Here is a 22,980-nt window from a genome sequence, read left to right on the forward strand (position 1 = left end):
GCGGCATCCAGCCGAATAAAGGAAACTGAAAATCTACTATAAAGTACAAAGTCCATATATAACTTCCCTTAGCAGAGGACCGTAGTCATCAGAGAGTTCGGCGTTCAGGCAGACAGATCCCGTGGGCAGATAAACAGGTAGAGAAATGATCAGAGCTTGTGGATAGTAACCTTGTGCACTGTGGTGCACAGGTATATAGGGGGTTTAAGGGGTTAATCCAGTCTTATTATCTTTTAAAAACCTCAAACGTAAATTTGGATTTATTTTCATATTTAGAAGTGCTTTTCTCTTGAAGCAAATAATAAATAAATAAAAATTATAATTATTGAAGTTGTTGGACTATGATGATGTGGGTTTATATACATGAAGAAGTTGGATAGTTTATATCATGCTGCAATATAATTTGTGACAAATACATCTTCACTTTCACATTACTGTACACTTTGTATCTTATATTTGTAATGTTTTATCATATTTTACTTGTAATTATAATACTAGAAATTCTTATAAATTACAGTTGACTGTTCCCAGAGTATGCTCGGAGTTTGGCAAAACATTTGGTAAACATGCATGTAAAGGCACAGTTTGGTTTCACTTTCACTTGCTTACATATTAATGATGATGAGACGGGCCAAAAGCACATTTTAAAGCTTATATTTATTTTTTCTTTCTTTCTTTACTTAGTCTACTAAAATATGTTCATGTAGTTCCAAATTAGTTTAAAACTATTTTACAGCACACAGCTTTCTGAGACTGTCCAAATATTTTTACTTCCCTTATATAGTATAAAAAAAGCTGTACATCAGATGAGTAGCATACTGTCTTAAATGTCATTTTACAGTCAGCACACAATACCCAAATATTGCTTCTTCTAATATTCTAAATTATGCTAGCTACAATTTATCTACAATTCTCTATTTCTTAAGGTCACATGAGCTTGAGCTGAAATTCAAAAATGTGTTTTTTGTGTACAGCGTGATTTGGGGATTAAAAAGAAAGAAAGTTTGCAACAACTGTGTTGGCTTGAATAAAAAGAAGTGGTTTTTTCAATGTTTTTAAGCCAGTGGCTTGTGTGGACGGAAATCATTCTACTCTCTCACTGAATGTTTTCTCTTCCTGTTTTAGAGAAGAAGCATGGCAGCGAAAAGTGGCAGTAAGTTCAAATATTACTCTGATTACTTGGTTCAGCTGTTAACTAAACTAACTGTTGGTGGGGGTGTGTTGGGGGTGCTGGGGGAGTCATAGATTAGTAGATAGTACTCATAGATTGTGATTGGTTAAAAAAAAGTAAACATTTTAATGCTGCTGCATTCATGTATAGGTATACATTTAGGTATCCTCTCAGTTGGTTGAGTACCTTTTGGTGGTGTCTGAATCTTCATATATGTTTGTATTTTATATTAACCGGCTTTTAGCTTATAATGTTTTAGGCGACTTGTGTATCTTTATGTGTTGTCTGACTGCATTCATTTGACATTGTGAAATGTTTGGTACTTCAGCAGTAACAATGTTATACTTTTCGAGATGGCCGCTACCTTTATAGATGGAGGAACCATGGAAAAAACCAAGAAGAACCATGGAAAAGCAAATAATTAAATTACTTAAAAGACTGAATTGTGGGAGTAAGCCTTTGAAGCAAAATCACAGTGCGGTTGTATCTGATTCATGTCTCTCTTCCCTCACAGATGACTTTGAGCTTGTTATTCCTGAAAGAGGTGAAAGAGTTAAGATTACTTCAGGATCTGCTCTCATCGTGTCGTGTCACTTGTCTCCTGCAGTCAGTGCCGTTGATATGGAGATCACTTGGCTTGGCCAGATGTCTTGTATTTGTGCCTATAAGAACCGAGAGATGACACAGGAGCTGACTACAAGGGCAGAGCGAATCTGTTTATGTATGACCTGAAGAAAGGGAATGTGTCCTTAAGACTGGCGGACTTCAGAGAGACCGATCTGGGGGTCTACATGTGCCGGGTATCCAGTAAAAATGAAACACGGCAGATAACAGTAAATGTCGCAGAAGAAGGTAAGCACTTCATAAATGTGCTCAGGATGGGATGGTTGCACAAGCATGATGTACACTCAGTCGAAAGACTAGGGTGAGTGATAACATGCCTTAAATCCAATTAACACTTTTCTTGGTTGACATATGCAGTATCTGCTATCCTCGAAGACCAGCAGTTGTTTACAGTGGTAAGACAGCACCTATAAGTCTTTTAAGAATTACATACAACATGTTGTGCATGAAATACAAAGTCAATATATAGGCATGTACATACAAAATGTACTTAAATTATGAAGAACAAAAACTCATAGGACATGAAACTAGTAGCACTGGTCTTGAAGCAGGAAATAAGCCTCAAACTAATTACAACTGTCAAAGTAGGCATACAGTAAACCTGTGTACATTAATCATTATCCAATACTGGAAGACAATACACTACAGCTGCAAATAGCCACAACAAGATACTACCAACATTATTATTCAAAATAAGGAAAAAAGTAATTATAAAACAAGGCCTTAGAAACTGTGGGTGTAAAAAGCTTACTGAGATGATGAAGTTGAAGACCACAGAGGAACCAAGATTAAACTGGCAAAACCAATCCCTATAACCAAAAGGTATTTCTGTACTGTACTGTAGGATTGTGGTACTTTAGAAGTCTCGAATAAAAAAATATTGGTTGCACATTATTTTGTACTGGTAAAAGGTACTGGTAATATAAGGTAATGTCTCAGTTTATGTTTACGTAGTTAGTAGCTAGTTATTATTTAGTATTATTATTTCATATTCAGGACTATGAAATACAGTGCTATCAAAATATTAACAAACTTAATTATTTTATATGGCACACATCTATGGCACACAAAACTATCAAAGATCTACCCCATAAACATCAACCATTGTTGAGGAAATAGCAATTTTTTTATAAAAAAATAAGGCTGTCAACAGAATCATTGTGTGCTAAATACGTACATGTCAATGTATCAAGAAATTTAGTAGGCTTTGTTTTGTGATTTATGAGGAATCATTGTAAATAAATCCTTGTGTTATGTTTGTCCAGACAAACTGAAATAAATTCTTTTTCCTAATTAGAATTACCAAATGGATGAAACAAGCAACAGTAAGTTGTCCTAAATCTCTTTGTCATTCTCATAAAATAGACACAAACAGAAGTGAGACAGAAGTGTCAGTGACATTTTGTACTGTACTTTTATTAAGAAAGGATGCATTAAATTGATCAAAATGAACAGTAAACAAGTTTATAATGTTCTGAAAGATTTGTATTAAATAATCCAAATAAATGTTTTTCTTTCAAATTTTATATTCAGCGAACAAAAGAAAAAAATATATAATATTGATGTCCCACCCTGGAATGTTTTGTGTTTGTTTGCTCTTTATGACTTCATCTGTCTCCCATGATTATATCATTGTGTTCAGATGTGTGTCGTTAATTATCTAATTTTCTCTCCTTTATAAGTTCCTTCCTGTTCAGTGGTTTTCGTCTGGTTAGCTACGTCGATGTATTCATGTGGTCGCTGGATTTATTAAAAGATTGTTAATTGTTATCTGTGTGCTTAATTTAGAATTTATTTGAGAAGAAAAAAATGTATTTCTGCTTTCTAGAGTTGTCAGAGCGTCCACGTTGATTCAGGCAGTCAGCTTGAGGTTTGTGTGCACAGTAATATTTTTAACACACTGTAGTTATAAATATATTTTACAGTACAAATAAACTTCACCATCACTTTTCATCTAAATCTGTTTGCATCAATTTGAGGCATTTTGTTCAGTTTTCTTGAAAGCCAGCTTACAATGCTGAACAAGTATAATGAACCAAATTAACTAATAATGTAATTACCTTTGACCAAGACACACAATGTGAATATACACAATGTCACTGTTATGTCATAACATCCTCTCACTTTTTTTTGCCCATCTCAATTAGGATTACAAGATTAAAGAGGCAATGTACCGTAAGTTGTTACTATTGAGAAATATTTCTCTTAACACCAACATTTATGCTTCATTTCTCAAGAGCAAACACATCTATAATAAGCTATGCTGTTGTTGTTTTGCAGTATGCCAGGTTTTAGGCACAGATAAAACATGCTAATTCTGTCATAATCTATACTACATTATACACCAGTCATAAAATCTATGCATGATCCTGTTTGTAAAGGTTACTTTTTTTCTGCAATAAAGAATTATCAATCCGCTCCTCATATCCCAGTGCTTCAGGGAATGATCAGCATAAGGTACGCATGAACATCAAGTCATCTTTATTTATATAACACTTATACAACAGAGACATCAAAGCAGTCACAGAATTAAATGGAATTAGTGATGCCTACTTTTGGACGAATATGAGACAAATTTAAATTCTGGGGTAAAGCAGCACTAACAATACAATAGTGCTATTATTCAGCTCCCATAAGCACAGGGTTAATTACCTTTAGTTTAATAAGAATAAATTAGATTTAACAAGAATAAGTTCAATTAATAATAAAAAACATTTTTAAGCAATAAGAAGCTCAAGATTCATTATTCACCTTGATTTAGTTCATGTTGATTCAATTCAGTTCAGTAACTTTGTTCAACGTTGGACAGTTATAAAGATCTCCTCTGGTTAAGCGATCAAATATGATGAGAAATTTCAGGCTTCATCACAAATCAGATGTGTGGATTATTATTCAGTAAGATTTTGCATTCATCTCTGAAGGTTTGTTGTAGTGGAGCTGTCATTTAAATAGTGATAGACAAATCATTGACCCCATTGATATGATCCTTGACATTATCTTTATTTACTATTATTATTATTTTTACTATTTTATTTTATTATTTTAATTATTTCATTAATTATTTTTTGGCAAATACTATTTTCTGATGATATTTTAACTTACAAATAGCATATGTAAATTCTTTTTATTGAATGTTTCTGCTGTATTATCTATAACTGTTTGCAATAAATGTAAACAAGATATAATGTTATATTTAGGCAGAGGCTAAAGAAAAAATATCCTAGTTGTTTTTATCTCATTTAGGATTACAAGAGAGAAGCAGATGACAGTAAGTGAAATCATTGACTTTTTGCATCATACACTAAAAATAAACATTTTAAATCTTCATTTGTATTAACAGTTTAATGTAATAATAATGTAATAAAGTATATTTTTTAAATTGTTTGTTTTTCTGTTTGTTATAGAATTATCATCACAGTACATCAAATTAGACCCAAGCCATCCAAACAAGCAGTCTGGGGTATGTGTGCATTTTAATAACCTATAATCACACACACACACACACACACACACACACACACACACACACACACACACACACATATATATATATACATATATATATATATATATATATATATATATATATATATATATATATATATATATATATATATATACCTAATAAAATAAATAACAATACATTTGTTGTAATCTCAATTAGGATAATAGCAAGGAAACCAAAAGCAAGGGTAAGGGTAAGTTTCTTTAAAGTCACTTTAAACTTTATCATATGAATATGCATTATTTTTAAAACAATTTTGTGATGTGGTGTCTGCATTGTTTGATGCCAAAATTTATAGATAGAAAATATATGGGTTGTGTGTATGTGGGTAATAATATGTCTACTTTAAAAGATTAGTGTGCATTTCTATGTTAGGGTTATTATATTGTTCTCTATATATACGAATAAGAACATTTTACACACATCTCTTATAATCTGTGTGATGTGTGAACCTTGTGAGATGTGTGCTTTATAGATTTTTTGAGCCGAACTTCATATCACAATAAACCAAACGAGAGCCAGCAGCACGGGTATGTGCACACATACATATGTTGTGTGATTTTATGAATAAATGAACAGTACATAAATAAAATATTTATCACTCAATAAACACTTTTAATATTACATCATAAAATAACAAAAGTTTTGCATTTGCTTTCACCTCATAGATGGAGGTCTTAGACAGTAAGTAAAAAAAAAACCCAAACACTTGATTGTTCCACCATAGAACTTTACTTTTTGAGGATGGAAGTATAAATGTGAGTCATCTTTTTTTCTCTTTTCTTCACAGAGAACTTTCAGCTTGTTGTTCCCAGTACATCAGAAGAACCAGAGGTTTCTTTGGGGTCTGATTTGATCGTTCCTTGTTTCCTGTCTCCTGAGATCAGTGCGCTTGACCTTGAGATAAGCTGGTCTACCGATACAGCCTGTGTTTGTGTGTATAAGGACAAGCAGGTGATAGAAGGGGTTTTGTTCAAGGACAGAGCGAGTCTGTTCACTCACAAGCTTAGGAAGGAAATGTGTCCTTACGACTGAAAAACTTCAGGCCATCAGATATAGGAAATTACCATTGTCAGGTCAGCGGCAAAGACCGAAGAGAGAGGATAACAGTAAGAGGTGAGTGGTCATCGACATGAGCTCAGAACTCATTAATAATGTCAGACTGAATGTGAACTGAAACAGAATGTTAGGGGTATGTTAGGTCCGTATATCAGTGTGCGATCAGTAAACATGTCTTATCCAATCTATCCTTATCCAGTCTGTTTCCCTTAGACATTCAACATTCAAGTTTTAATACTTTATAAAAAATGAATTGTTCATCCTATAGGGACTATATAAAATAGTCATTCAGAATATTCTACATGAATAGTAAGCTATGTATAAGTATGTATGAATTTTGCAAGACAAACACTAACAAATGCTCTTTGAAAATCCTCAGATAAGATTTGAATATTAGAATATTTTGATGGTTAAATAGGATTGCATAAACCTTTTTCATAACAAAAACCTAGTGGATATTTATAGCATGTCTTTTGGCGTGCTACAAACACGTAGTGTTGTATTTGTGCTACTTATCTTAGAACACAGTTTCGATAAAAACCTATTCACACTTGAGTAATGTTTTTCTTAGTGAGGATAAATCCTAGTGTCCAGTCTATGAGTCAGTCACCAATATTTCCAGATGGAAATGAGGTAAGAGAGCATAACTTTTACTTTCACATTATCCATAGTAAATTATCCATATAATACCACGCTTTCACAAAATTAATATAAAGCTTATCAATAATTGACACCTTCCTGCAGATCTTCTTTTTTTGCTTATTAAAATTAGCTAAATTATAAATTAGCATTTGCTTAATGTAATAGCCACCCAATACTTGGGTTGCATTATGTTCGACTGTAAATAGAGTTGTAAACCAACCAATTTATCTCTATTAGGATAAAAACGCTAACCAAAGAGAACCAAACAAAAGTAAGTTGTCTTAAATGATCTACCTTGTAAATGTTTGGACTTTCTTTGAGAAGAATGATTCTCACTACACAAAAGCAATTCTGTGAGTGTTCTTTTTTTCATTATGTGTTTTTATAATTCATACATTTTAGAATTATCAAGGTGTGCTTCACATCACAGTGATTCAGATGAAAACAACATGGGGTATGTGTGCACATTAATATGTCCATGAACTGACACATTTTTTTAATACATTGTATTATTTAGGTTTGTACATTATTCATTGCTTAATAAATGAAGCATGAATAAATCAAATGTTCGCCAGTATTCATAAAATGTTATTGTGCTGTATATTGTTACACTGTCATACTGACTCCTGACGCACTGTAAAAAAGAATGCTTGGTTAAGTCTAAAATCTATTCACTTGTGTTTGTTTTCATTAAGTTAGAATTACAGCAGAAGCGTCTCTGGTAAGTTTTCATAAATCATTAACACTTCATCAGTTTTACTCATTCCAATATTTTTGTTCTACCACTGTTTGTGTGTAGAAGTAAAGGTGAGAGTATTAATGCGCGTAAGTGCGTCTTTCTCTCTTTTCCTTGCAGATCATTTTCAGCTTGTTATTCCTCAAACAGCTCAAGAAGCACAGATTTCTATGGGGTCTGAAATCACTGTTCCCTGTCACTTGTCTCCTGAAGTCTGTGCCAGTGCCATGCAGATCAAATGGTTTAAGGAGACAGACTGCGTTTGCATCTACAAGAACGGACACGTGATTGGGGAGGAGCTACAAAGACAGAGCGAGACTTGACACTCCTGTACTGGAGAGAGGAAACGTGTCCTTACATCTAAATAAGTTCAGTGTGTCAGATGTTGGAGATTACTATTGTCAGGTCATCACTAGAGACACAACAAAACAGATCACAGTAGGAGGTGAGTATTCTGGAGTCCATATTATACATCAGCCCTGTGTCCAAATGAACAAAGATCGGATGCAGTTTAAGCTGCAGGGTTTAATAGCACTTATCTAAGAGGATAACTTTCAGAACTACACATTCATGCTTGATTTATCATATTTTTAGTGAGGATAAAACCTGCGAGTCAGTCTCCAACATTTCAAGGCCAATCTGTTCAGCTAATGCTGTTTGAGGTAAGACTACAGGTTAATTCATTTAAAATGACCGCACTGCACCTTCAAAAGTGTTTTTACTGAAATGTATTTGTTGTTTGGTCTAAATATTACCAGAGAAGGCAGGGATGTCAGTTCATTTACACAGTTTAAACCTGACACGCATAACAAGCATTTAGTGTTTTAAAAAAACTTTTTCTTCTGAAATGTCTGTTTGTTTTTTTTTAAAAAGTAGAATGATTTTTTTTTTTAATAAATACAGTAGTATGAAATGCTTAATTATTGCATGAAATGTATTTAAAGTATTATGTAAAAAAATAATTTAGCATGTTTTCATATCTAGTTTGTATAACTTAATTCATGCTATTTTCTTTCATTTGCAGATAGACAAAATATGGACTGAAGAAGAAACAAACAAAATGAACGAATCAGCTCTAATGTCAGGTGAGTGTTATTAATGTAATGTAATTTTACTACGTGTTTGAAAGCAATTCTATCCAATACAGGAATGTCTATTATAAAATATGTCAATAATCGTAACACATTATTATTTCTTCTTTAGAAATGCAAGTGAACGATATGCATGAGCTTCAACAAATGTTGATCAGGGCTTACAGAGAAGGTTCTTTCAGTTGGAGATGAGAGAATTGACTTGGACAGAACCTCAGTGGTTGGACAAAGACAAAACAAACTCTTTTTAAAAGCTACATAACATTTTTTCCCCCCACATTTTTTTAACACAAAAATGTTATACATGCATTAAATAAGGCGTGTAATCATGATGATGAGGTGTAATTACAGTGCACTTAATGTATATTTGTAAAGTTCCACAAACTAAAAACAGCTTAATAAATGCTCATTTGTTTCTAAGTATTCAATAATGAATAATTTTTTTTTTTCATTTGACAACTAATTTACATTCTTTCTGGTGTCTTGAATTTTATTTTTTTTGGCCAATAATTTTTTTTTTGGTCAGATTTAAGCATCAAGGTACACACACACACACACACACACACACACACACACACACACACACACACACACAGATAAACAGTTCACTCACAAACCACCTGCAGTTACTTTACGAACCCCAGTTTGAGAAACCTTGATGTAATATAATGTTTAATTTATAAGGTTGTAGATTACAATCAATGGAACATATTTACTTACTTTTTTGCATTTTTGACATCATTATAGTACAAGATCATCCTGTTTAAATTAATGTGGAAAATAAGTCAAATGTAATCTAAAAGTATTCTAATAGTAATGTAATTATGTTATCTGAAATGTGAAATGTAACGGATTACGTTAATGGCTAAAAATTATGTAATATCAGTATCAGTTACGGATTACAATTTGTAAGTAATATATCAAGCTCTGCTATGATAAGACACACCAATTTTCAGTATCAAGCAGAAAAACGCTTTTGTACAGCTAAAAACCGCTGGACCCAAATGAGACATCGAATTTACAATCGGCGGCACCCATTTTTACCTGAAGAAAAAGGTGGATAGTGTTATCTCCTCTCTTCGGTCTGCACCAGTGACCTGACAAAGATGATCTCTCTAATCTGACATTCTGAGGTCAAAAGACCAACTTCTTTTTTTAACAGGTTTGGGTATTATACATTACGTTAATATTAGCGCACTGCAAAGTATACACTTTAAATGATTATTTAAGCCCCTGACTCTCCAGAAAGTGGAATCTAGCTGTTAACATTTACTTTAAAATGGTTAGTTAATGTGGCTTGTTAATGTGACTGAGGGAGAGACGCAACTCATGTAACAATCAAAATAACACACCCCGCTTGTCACACACGTGGACTGTGTTGTTGTTTTTGTCTTGTACCTTGTGTGCCCTACCTTCCGTTCCTGTTAATTGTATCATTGTCTTCAGCTGTGTCTTGTTAATTTAATCAATTACTTTGTGTATTTATTCCCTTTAGCTGTTTGTCCGATCTCGTCTATATTATGTGTGCTTTCGTTTATCTGCCTGTTTGCCTACCTGCCCAAGGTATTACTCCTTTATGTGTGCATGATTAAAATCATTAACTTTATATTTTCGTAGAGTGCTCCTTCTCTCTAAACCACACCCTGACACCGCTGTGCTAAAAACCAGTTTTACCTGTTCATGGAAAAAATGTTTTTACCCAGGTGCCAGCTGTCACGTCTTTGGACTCTTTTTTTTGTTTTTGTCTTGTGCCATGTGCTGTGTGCCCTACCTTCCGTTCCTGTTAATTGCATCATTGTATCATCACTTCAGCTGTTTCTTGTTAATTTAGTCAATTATGTTGTATATTTAAGTCCTGTGTGTTTGAGTTCACGTTTGTCTGATCGTCGAGGTTTATTCGTGGTTTATGTTCTGCCTGCCTACCTGTATGTTATTATTTTGTCCGTTTGAAGAAGATTAAAACCGTTTTTTTTTAAATTGTGTCATATTTTAAAACAACACTAGCATGTATTATCATAACTCAACTCATATATGGTTTACAAATAGTTGAGCATGCTATAGATATGTGAGGAACAGGAAAGGTACAAAAAAAACAATTGCAACCATCCATAAGTGAAAGCAACTTGTTTTGGCTTGCATAAGTACTTTTAGTATTGCTGATCCAGTGGTTTGTGTGAGACTGAATCGTTCTTCTCTCTCACTGGATGTTTTGTTTCAGTTTTAAAGAAGCATGGCAGCGAGAAGTGGCAGTAAGTTCTCTTCACATAATTCACATCTGCTTCCATGATTGTTCTGTTCAGCTGTTAATCGAATGTGGACTGTGTGGATTGTGATGGTATAAATATAGTTGTTATAATTTAAGGTTATACTACTGTGCGTGTGTGTGTGTAAACAAAATACAGCACAGGTGATATTTGAATCTCTTTGTCTCTCTTCCCTCACAGATGACTTTGAGCTTGTTATTCCCGAAAGAGGTGAAAGAGTTAAGATTACTTCAGGATCTGCTCTCATCGTGTCGTGTCACTTGTCTCCTGCAGTCAGTGCCGTTGATATGGAGATTACTTGGCTTGGCCGGATGTCTTGTATTTGTGCCTATAAGAACCGAGAGATGACACAGGGAGCTGACTATGAGGGCAGAGCGAGTCTGTTTATGTATGACCTGAAGAAAGGGAATGTGTCCTTAAGACTGGCGGACTTCAGAGAGACCGATCTGGGGGTCTACATGTGCGGGTATCCAGCAGAAACAAAACACGGCAGATAATAATAAATGTAGCAGAAGAAGGTAAGCGCTTCATAACTGCGCTCAGGATAATAATACTAAGCAGTGGTGTGGTTGTGTGCATTTCCAAAGATACCTGTAGTAATAAATGTATCTAATGGAGTTCAATAAATAGCATTGTGTGTCTAATTAAATATTGTTTTTGAATACATATGTAGTCTCTGCCATTTCTAAGGAAAAGCGTGTTACAGTGGTAAGATAAAGACATTTCTTTCTTTTTTTCTTTTCTTTTTTTGTGAATAGCACACTGTATAGCACAAAATAGATCAACATAGTGACAGAAACCTCTATGACCAAAAACAAGATAATTAGTGTTTTCCTTCCAGAAGACGTATTTAAAAGTAACAAAATTGATACATTTTGTTGCCTGCCTCAATAGCCACAGCATTTCAAATGCATATGCATAGATGTTGTACAAGATTTAGATAAAGTCGCCACTGAAGACTGGAAATTGTTTAGACAACACACTACAACTACAAGACTTGCCAAAGGAGACATAGACCTGAGTAGAAGTTACGCCTGTCGGGAAAAATAAACAGTTTGATCAAATCATCCATTTTCGTAGCACAGAGCTGTTTACAACACCGCTCACATCATCTTCCATTATATTTTTCTCACATCATTGTTAATGGACTTCACCCTACACGCTTAAAAATAAAGGTGCTTCGCGATGTCATAGAAGAACCTTTTTGTACAAATGGTTCCATAAATACCATCTGAAGAAACTTTGTTTCACAAAAGGTTCTTTGTGGTAAAATAAGGTTCTTCAGAATATAAAAAGATAAGAAGGAGATGTTTGAACGGTTGTTTGTGGAACCAAAAATGGTTCTTCTATGGCATTGCTGTGAAAAACCTTGTAAGCACCTTTAAGAGCGCATAGGCTAGAAGAGTGTGATTGAAGAGTGACTTAATCTAAAAAACACAAGTCTGCCTAGTATATTCTGTGCACTGAATAAAGTCTATGCTATACATATAGAGATATAATAATGACTACACTTACTCTTTTGGTTTATGCTGTTTTAATAACATATGCATAGCATCTATTTGCATTTAGTGTTGGTTTAAAGAAAAAAGAAAAGAAAAACAAACAAACTGTTTGATTTGATCTCTTTTAGGATTACAAGGAAAAAGAAATGGTATGTTCTGACTTATTGTATAACTAACACAAAAAAGGAATAACATTTAAAATAAGTATTGTATTAATAGCAGAGGCATGCATTTTTTCATGCCTCATAGAACTAAGAATGTCATTTTGGATAATGCATTTTTTTACTTCTGAGGCTTTTTCATTGTTTATTTATCTGTTAATTATAGAATTACCACTACAGGAAATGTCATCAAATCCAAACTATAAAGATAACAAGCTACCTGGGGTATGTGTGCATTTTAATAACCTATTATGTATGCTTATTGTGTGTGATTTACGAGTACTTCAACTAATAAAACATTTTTTTTTAATCTCAATTAGGATAACAGCCTTGAAAGGAAACCCAAAAGTAAGCTACCTCAAAGTCATTGACTATCATTTAAATGTGCATTGTTATTTAGAAAGTGTCAAAATAAATGTGCCTTTTTGTAAATGTGTCTACTTTAAAAGTGCATTATTGTAAATCTTTATTACTTGTCATTGCATTGCTTTGGATTGGGATTTGGATTTATTTACATATTTTACACCCATCTCTCATAATTTGTGTAATGTATACATCTTTTCTGAAAATAGTGCCATTTTTTTCTTCAATCAATCAATCGTTTTTATTTATATAGTGCTTTTAACAACGCAGGTATCAGTATCAAAGCACTGAACAGTATAAAGTAGAAGAATGCAATGATAGGGATGTATAATGACGAGATTGAACAATTTGTTATTAAACGCAGAGCCGGTCTCTGTATTTAGTAACGGTCCTCTTCATTTATTCCAAGTTTCGTATGATAGGAAACCAAACAAAAGCCAGCAAGGGGTATGTGTATACATTAATATAATACATTATCAATTAATGAATTAATAATAAAAAAAAATTCATCATTTAATAAAGATTAAATGATGCTTCTTATTTGCTTTCATCCCAACTGGGATTCCAAGAAGGAAGACCTGAGACACAGTAAGTTTAAAATCTTTTGTATATTCATACACAGTATTTATATAGTTTGTTTGGTGTCAGTGAAAGTTGGAGTCATTATTACTCTTTTTTTCTTCACAGAGAACTTTCAGCTTGTTGTTCCCAGTACATCAGAAGAACCAGAGGTTTCTTTGGGGTCTGATTTGATCGTTCCTTGTTTCCTGTCTCCTGAGATCAGTGCACTTGACCTTGAGATAAGCTGGTCTACCGATACAGCCTGTGTTTGTGTGTATAAGGACAAGCAGGTGATAGAAGGGGTTTTGTTCAAGGACAGAGCGAGTCTGTTCACTCACAAGCTTAGGGGAAGGAAATGTGTCCTTACGACTGAAAAACTTCAGGCCATCAGATATAGGAAATTACCATTGTCAGGTCAGCGGCAAAGACCGAAGAGAGAGGATAACAGTAAGAGGTGAGTGGTGTATATATTAACAACTTATCATACCTCCTATTTATGCTCATATATACTTAAAACCTCTCACTCGAACATTAATATGAAACACTGGTATGAGTATCATGGGATGTAGACTCAAAAATACCACCAGCAGTCATGTATGAATTACATAAAGAGAAATAATTGAAATAGCAAAAGCATTTTGGAAATCATCGTAGGTCATAAGGCCAGATATAAAGAACACAACTTCGCAAAAGATAATGGGTAGTATGTTTTTTGTAGTGAGGATAAATCCCGGTGTCCAAACTATGAGTCAGTCACCAATACACCAAGATGGAAATGTTCCATCAGTGCTACAAGAGGTAAGAGAGCATAACCCCTTCCTTCACATTATTACAGTAGTAAATTATCCTGGACTTTTGAATTCAGTATTTGAAACAATTCATTAAAAGACAAACTGCCTTTTAATAGCTCTCTTCTGATATTTATTTTTAGATTTATTGTGATGTATTTCTATAATAATAATAATAATTATTATATATATATATATATATATATATATATATATATATATATATATATATATATATATATATATATATATATATATATATATATATATATCTTACACTGTATTTTTACATCTTAGAATAAAAAGAGAAGCGTGGCAACCAACAGTAAGTTAAACATAAAATCGCTACAGTAATTTGTAAATATACTACAATTTGCATCTCCATAAAATATACATGTAATAGAACTTGCATAACTTGAGTGATGTGTCTTCAGTTTTCATGTGTTTTTGCATCATAGAATTATCACTTCACATTACACAGCCCAGTGATTCAGATAATGGGGTACGACCATACAATCATTCACACTATTGTTTTAAAATCTTAATCACAGTATTCACTCATTAAAGTGCTCCTATTATGGGTTATGAAAGGCTCATATTTTGTTTTTGGGAGTCCCCAACAACAGGTTGAAATGCATGCAAGGTCACAAAACGCTTTCTTTTTCTTAGAATATGCATTTATTTTTACCTTATTTGCTCAATGACTCCCAAACTTTTTGTTCAACTATAAAAAAATTTTAACTCCTCAAGTGATTGGTCGATTTCATTTAAAGCAGTGTTTGTTGATCTTTTAACGCTTTAAAAGCAGTACCTAGTGATGAAGCATGAGTTAACATTTTCATTCAGACCAAGGCGAAAACCAGGTTTTCCCAGGTCTGGGCACAACACGTGGGTGGGAATATGCTATGCCAATGTGAAACAGCTAGGGATTTATTTTCAACACTTGTGCACACATACATGGGCATTTTTATAAAGTTGTCAGGACATTTTCAAAAATATCCGGGTTCAGTGACCTGGTGCAGCATTTGCCTCTGGATAAACAGCCACATGGAAAAAGACCTTTGAAAATAACCGTGTTCATGTGGACCGGGCCTCAGTGATTTAGAGTCAGCTCTTTTCTTTTGAGAGACAATAACTTTATACACTGTGAACTTTCAGGATGTTTTCATTCATTTAGAGTGGTGTTACACAAGAAAAGTTATTTAAAAATACATAATAGGGGCACTTCAATAATTGAAATATCAATCATTTATTCGTTAGTATTCATGCCGCAATTTTCTCATGCGGTTTCATTGCTACAAACTCGCAATGTTGTAAAATATCTTAAACTATTTTGTTTTCATCTAAATTAGAGTTATAGCGCGAGTGATACAAACAATGGTATGTTTTCTTACATCTTTTTCACTCTGTCAGTTTTACTCGTGTTAAAGGAAAGTATTAATGCGCGTAAGTGCGTCTTTCTCTCTTTTCCTTGCAGATCATTTTCAGCTTGTTATTCCTCAAACAGCTCAAGAAGCACAGATTTCTATGGGGTCTGAAATCACTGTTCCCTGTCACTTGTCTCCTGAAGTCTGTGCCAGTGCCATGCAGATCAAATGGTTTAAGGAGACAGACTGCGTTTGCATCTACAAGAACGGACACGTGATTGAGGGGAGGAGCTACAAAGACAGAGCGAGACTTGACACTCCTGTACTGGAGAGAGGAAACGTGTCCTTACATCTAAATAAGTTCAGTGTGTCAGATGTTGGAGATTACTATTGTCAGGTCATCACTAGAGACACGACAAAACAGATCACAGTAGGAGGTGAGTATTCTGGAGTCCATATTATACATCAGCCCTGTGTCCAAATGAACAAAGATCGGATGCAGTTTAAGCTGCAGGGTTTAATAGCACTTACCTAAGAGGAAAACTTTCAGAACTATACATTCATGCTTGATTTATCATATTTTTAGTGAGGATAAAACCTGCGAGTCAGTCTCCAACATTTCAAGACCAATCTGTTCAGCTAATGCTGTTTGAGGTAAGACTACAGGTTAATTCATTTAAAATGACCGCACTGCACCTTCAAAAGGGGGTTGATTGAAATTTATTTATGCTGTCTGATATATTTATCACTAGATATGTGAAGGATATCAGAGCATTTTATATGATTTAAACGTGACACTCATAACAAGGGGTTGGTGAGTTCTCAGTTAAAGGACTCAAAGAAAACTTCTCACTGGCATATTCTAGAGATGCCAATAGAATAAATTGTTAATTTGTTAAATAAAACGTTAATACTATGTTTTAGTCTTCTAGTTTGTATAACTCCAGTCTGTTTTCTTCACCTCACAGACCGACAAAGTATGGACTGAAGAGGAAACAGACAACATGGATAAATCTGCTCTAAGGGCTGGTGAGTGGTATTAGACTTTTCACAATGTTCACAAAGGTTACATCCAAGAAACAGACAACTTAATCTAACACAGGAAAAAATAACTTAATACATCAGTTTAAACATGTTTTTTTTTTCAGAGATGAAAGTGAACAATGAGCAGGATACATTGCTTAATGTTTACATACAAAAAAAGCTGGAAAAAGCCGAAGAGGAGTTGAGAGCATTGAGAATGAAGTTGGACAGACTCGAATCTCACGCTCAGTTGTTGGAGAGAGACAAAAATACCCTTTAATAGCTAAGAGTTATGTAGTAAGCATTGAAATTTCAGGTATCATTTAGTAACAGTTCTTCATTTTCCAACTGATTAGGAATATTGTTCCATGCAACCAGCAATCCAGCAAGACACTCAATCGTCACACAACGTAACAAAATTCACATTTATGAGTGAAGTTTTTACCCCACAAATGACAAACTCTTGTCATAAATTGAGTGCCAAATGGGGCAGAAGCTGTGTTGTGTTGAATTCATCTCGGTGTCGAACAGACTCCTCACAGTTTTCAGTACAGTTGGAGCGGTTAAAGCAAGGGTTGGGCAGCCTGAGGCAAAGAAAGCTTAACAATGAGGGAGTAAGAGACAGCTGACCCAGAACAATGCTGTTTCTTGTGAATTTTTTTATTTATAATAGAACAGCCTATGTACTGCATCCTCCAGGGCCCAGGTCTAATGTATGTTCATGTTTGAATTTAAATTAGCCACAGTATGTAGTTCAAGGTTGCTAAATGAGTTGCATATTTTGTATTATACGATTTAAACTAAACCAGAGAGGAATGTTACCATTCATTCTATAGCTGTACAATGAATGTCAATTCTACTTAACAATAAGGTAGCGTGTCAATGTTTATATTAATTATAAAATGAGTCTGCGCGACTCGATTGCATCAATATAACGTGACTGCAGCGCCCCCGCGTGGACACAGTAGTCTCGCGCAGCATCTCACGCTCGTTAATGGTGGTAAGTTCACTGGATAAAACCGATTCATCTATATGTAGAGAAATCCTTATAAAGAATCAGAAATTATGCTAGTTTTGAGAAAACTGCCGTTTAAGCAAAAATGACGAACTGATGACAAACGTAATATTGCTTTCTTTAGTATTTTTTTTGCTATACGAATAGAACAACTGATCCTAGATCAGATTCACTCAGAGTTTCCATTGACTTCCTCTACGGCTATTGTGGTGTCCGTGTACGCGCGTGTAATTGTCACAGACAGTGAGACAGAATGGAGGATCTGGCAGAGTATCACGGGAGCATTAGTAAGAGGCGAGCGGAAAAGATCCTGAGTGAAGCAGGCAGAGACGGCAGCTATCTGATCAGAGACAGCGCGAGCGCCGCGGGGTCTTACTGCGTGTGTGTGCTGTGAGTAACATTACTGCTTGTGCTGTAACACATCTGGCGGGATAGCGGGGGAAAACAATGCTAAAAACAAATAACACGATGCAGCCGGCTCTGTAATTGTACACGTTCAGACAACAACGAATAACGAGATTTCGTTATTGATATCAAATTCCAGTGTGCCGACTGCATGAACAGATCGCGTCCGTACTCTTAAAAAATACATTAAATACTGTATTTCCCCAACAAGGATACATTTTAAGTATTAAAATAAAATTTTAGAATTGTTCTAGTTTGCCACTTAAACCATTTCAGTGGTTTTCAGAAGTGGAGCAGTATACTACTGCTTGCTTGTGTCGCTTTTGTAGGTACATATGCAAATAACTTTAACTGAATGAATAAATTGCATTTTTAAATATAGTTGTAATTCTGTGATTAAAGTTACTGATAATGTTATATGGGGTGTAATATGTGCAAAAATGTACACTATATTCCTTATGGCTTAAGACGGTTATTTGAGATATTGTGTGCTATATTCACCCAGCTACTCATCAAATCAGTACATATGGAAACAAAATATTGCGAATTATATTAAATTAATAGTGAATTTATCTATAATCTGACCCGAGAAAAAAAGAGAAACTCTGCTACAAAAAAGGAAAATATATACTTTTTCACTACAATAACTGAGACTCAACTTGCAATTTGCATTTGTATGAAACAAGAGAGTAGCTGAGTAGATTTGTGTTGTTGTAGAGACATAGTGTGAAACAACCTGCAGTGGAGTGATATACAGTGTTGCCATGGTCAGCTGAGATCAGAGAGAATCAATCAGAGTCATACACATGTAAAACTTTTTAGAGGACTCTGCAGGACAGTGGCCTTTCAGTACTGAGTCTAGAGACTCCATGCTGGGACACACAAAATGAGGTAACTCCAAGTGTAAATACTGTGCTGTGAATAACACCATGACTCTGTGTAAATCTTCAGGTGTGATGGATGGGTTTACACCTACCGAGTTTTCAAACAGAAGGATGGCCTCTGGACAATAGAGGTACAAATAGATTTTGACCTTTTGTACTTTTCCTCACCCTGAATATAGATGTCTTAATATAAATGCATAAATGTGATTTGTGTGATTTTTGGTTACATTTTTTGACTATGTTAATGGAACTGACACTTAGAGCAGAAGTAGAGCAGATCTAGACTATAGAAAATTGCACAGCACTTTTTTTTTTCTTTGTGGTCAGTATGCATGTATTTATAGCCTAACCTCGCACAAATTAACAGCCAGAGAGATGCCATGTACATGTTATGGTTCAGCATCACCCACGCGTCTCATTTCGTGCATACTAAATGGCAGGATGCATCTTGTGCACACCCCCCTGAGATACAGAGAAACATTTGCATTTTGGATTATAACCCAAAACTGTTTCGATTTGAAATTCAGTCATCCACACAAATTAATGATTAAGGTTCTCCTAACACTAGAATGGTCTTTTGAAATTCTTTTGAAATTTAAAGCAGTGTGGATATGCTTTACATTACATAACTGCTTGTGCTTCCTGTAACTGATCAGCATCAGCCACCAGCCACACAAGCAAAATACCACACATTTATTATACTGTATACACACACACATATATATATATATATATATATATATATATATATATATATATATATATATATATATATATGTGTGTACAATTGAGTTCAAAATAATAGCAGTCCAACATTCATCACTAACCAGACCAGTCACAATTTTTGGTAGAAACTATATTTGTACATGGCAAATATTTTACTAGTTGGTATAATAGAAAACCAACAGACCCAACAGTCATGATATGCATGCTGCTAATTTAGTGTAATTGAATATTTAATTGAAAAAGGCGTGTTCAAAATAATAGCAGTGTGGAGTTCACTTAGAGATTCATTCATTTCAATTAGTTCTGTTAAAAAGCTGGTGTCAAACAAGTGGCCCTTATTTAATGATGGAGGCAGCAAATGTACTGTTCATTTCTCTTTGAAAATCTGAACATTGTTCAGAAGAACAGCATACTTTTAGTATAAAAATTGATAAGACAGGGATAAACATTTAAAGAAGTGCAGAAAGTTATACAATGATACTAAATGCTTTAAAATGGCAACCAAAACCAGAATAATGTGGGAAAAAATGGAAAACTACCATTCAAATGGACCGAAGAAAAGCCAAAATGGCAAAGACTGATCACCTCTAGGGACACCAAAGAAAGTCTGAAGATACCTGTGAGTACTGTAGCTATGTGAAGTCAAGCTATTAGCAAGAAGCCCCCGCAAAGTCTCATTGTTGAAAAAGGTTACAGTTTGCCAAAGAACACACTGACTGGCCTAAAGAGAAATGGCACAATATTTTTTGGACTGATGGAAGCAAGATTGTTCCTTTTGGGTCTAGGGATCGCAGACAGTTGGGAGATGACCCTCAAACACAGTTCAAGCCACGGTACGCTGTGAAGACAGTGACGGATGGAGCAAGCGTCATAATATGGGGATGTTATACTATGGTGCTTGTCTGTTTTACTATTTATTGGATTCCGGGTATCATGAATCAGTTTGAGTACATTAAAATACTTAAAGAGGCCATGTTGCCTTATGCCAAAGAGGAAATGCCCTTAAAATGCGTGTTTTAACAAGACGACGACCCCAAACACAGCAGTAAGTGAGCAGCATCTTGGGTTCCAGTCCAACAAGATTAGTGCTATGAAGCGGCCAGCTCAATCTCCAGACCTTTGTGTGGTGACATCAAAAATGCTGTTTCTCAGGCAAAACCGAGAAATGCAGAGGAATTGTGTCTGTAGTGCAGTCATCCTGGGCAGGAATACCTGGTGCCAGAAGTTGGTTGACTCCATGCAACAAGATGTGAAGCAGTTCTCAGAAACAGTGGTTATTCAACTAAATATTAGTTCAGTGATACACAAGAAAGCTAAATAAGTGTGTGTGTGTGTATAGAATAAAGTTACAATGAGATGGAGAGCAGATGGAAGAGGAAGGATATGGAACATTTTACACCGTCATTATCATAACTGTTAAATTGTACACTTAAGGCATCATCAGGAAGAATGTTTCTGAGAAATTCTTTTCTCTCTCTCTCTAGGTGGCTCCTGGGATGAAGGAAAGACTCTTTAGGAAAGTTGCCAACCTTATTGCTGCCTTTAAGATCCCAGACCAAGGCATCTCTGTTCCTCTTTTGTATCCTGTAAACAGAGCTAAATAATAACATACAAGCCACAACATACCTCAGAACAGTTTCTACATGCACGAGAGTGACTTCTCTGGGGTCTCTTAAACCTGTGGTGACTGTTGTAAATGCTGTAAATAATCTGTGAGATATAAAAACTATAAATGCTCTGCTAAAGCATGCTAAATAATTGGCAAGCCCTGTTACATAATACATTGTATACTTTAATTTTGATGTTAGTTTTTCTCTGCCATTTTTTTTTTTTTGTTCAAGAATAATTATCTCATGTTAGCATCAGCAACACAGATACACCCATGAGAGAAGAAGGCCTTGAACAAAATGTCAGACCTGAGTTCTGAGTTAGATTGCTATCTTGTTTTCCGTCTAGTAATGAGAGTTTGCTTAGCAAGTGTTTCTGTGTTTTAGAAAATTCTATTTCTGTACACTAAACAGGAAATAACAGTTTTCTCATTAAACTTCACTGAGCTACGAACTTCCTGCAATAATACCATCACAATAATGTTATAAACAAATTGGTCTTCCGTGTAAGGAAATTCAGAGCCTTTTGAAGTTACCAAATAAAACCCAACCAAAAATAATTTATTTTTTCTTTCTGAAAATATTAGCACAATAATACGCTATTTGAATGCTTATGATTGCTTATGTTAAAATCAGATTTGATTACCGCAGTGTTTGAATGCTCTGCGCAAATACTCGCACACAGAAGAAAGGGTTACAGTTGAGGTTTTATTTATAAAAAGGCCACTGCCCAAAGTACTTTGTTTTTAAATAGGCATGTTTAACAAACTGCATTAATCTGTGTACATAAAGCCTATCCGCCAAATATACACCACAGGAACTTGTTTGGCCAAGGAGAGGACACTGAAGTTTTTTAGTACTTGACTTTTGAGAGAGGAAGATGATTTGATCATGAAAAAAAGTTACATATTCCTTTTTCACTTCAGCAATGATTGTGATTATGACAAAGATGCAAACTAAGACCAAAAGAAAAAATATTTCTGCCACAATTTTTTTCTTCGTGCAACATAATCGTACTTCGATTGAAATGAACATCTGCAAAACGTTGGAAACGTAACGTGCCTCATGAGCACCTCTCACACGAATCTGTTCATATTTGCACACTCTAAAAATTCAGTCTAATGCATTTATCTCTTCACCTTATGCTCAGTGCAAATATATATCTCAGATTAAGATTACAAAGCTTGATGGTACAGCATATCCACAGAATTCACAAGAAAATACATTTACTCCTAATTCTCTTGAGTGTCATGTATAAATAGTCCAGAATCTATAAACAGTCTACAATAGTCCATTAATGATATACAAGTCCATATCAAGAGTCCTACACACAGAACGTCTACCCACAGTGCTGCAGACTTTTAATAGTTTTGAAAAGACAAAAATACGTTCTTCAGTAGGTGATTCTTTCATTCCCTACATATCTTCCTCCTCAGGCCTCCTACTAGTTTCGAGAGGGATCAGAAAAAAGGAAAAGGACCTGTCA

The 22,980-nt window shown here is 34.6% G+C and overlaps 1 protein-coding gene, 2 long non-coding RNA genes and 1 pseudogene across 3 annotated transcripts; all 4 read left to right on the top strand.

Annotated features, from left to right (window-relative positions):
- On the top strand, nucleotides 1-1,854 carry LOC122345282. Its single transcript, XR_006250985.1, has 3 exons — nucleotides 1-137; nucleotides 1,126-1,153; nucleotides 1,779-1,854. It is a non-coding gene; the product is annotated as an uncharacterized LOC122345282 (long non-coding RNA).
- Nucleotides 1,855-6,315: 4,461 nt separating this feature from the next.
- Nucleotides 6,316-6,993, top strand: LOC122345281. The gene is made up of 2 exons (XR_006250984.1): nucleotides 6,316-6,416; nucleotides 6,931-6,993. It is a non-coding gene; the product is annotated as an uncharacterized LOC122345281 (long non-coding RNA).
- Nucleotides 6,994-10,995: 4,002 nt separating this feature from the next.
- Nucleotides 10,996-17,146, top strand: LOC122345272 (annotated as a pseudogene).
- Nucleotides 17,147-18,125: 979 nt separating this feature from the next.
- On the top strand, nucleotides 18,126-22,052 carry LOC122345277 (SH2 domain-containing protein 1A-like). The gene is made up of 3 exons (XM_043239266.1): nucleotides 18,126-18,262; nucleotides 19,229-19,292; nucleotides 21,372-22,052. Exons 1-3 carry the CDS (start codon nucleotides 18,126-18,128, stop codon nucleotides 21,489-21,491), a joined length of 321 nt encoding a protein of 106 aa, XP_043095201.1. The 3' UTR covers nucleotides 21,492-22,052.
- The last annotated feature ends 928 nt before the right edge of the window (nucleotides 22,053-22,980 follow it).

The sequence above is a fragment of the Puntigrus tetrazona genome, chromosome 5, assembly GCF_018831695.1.
Source record: "Puntigrus tetrazona isolate hp1 chromosome 5, ASM1883169v1, whole genome shotgun sequence".
Lineage (NCBI taxonomy): Eukaryota > Metazoa > Chordata > Actinopteri > Cypriniformes > Cyprinidae > Puntigrus > Puntigrus tetrazona.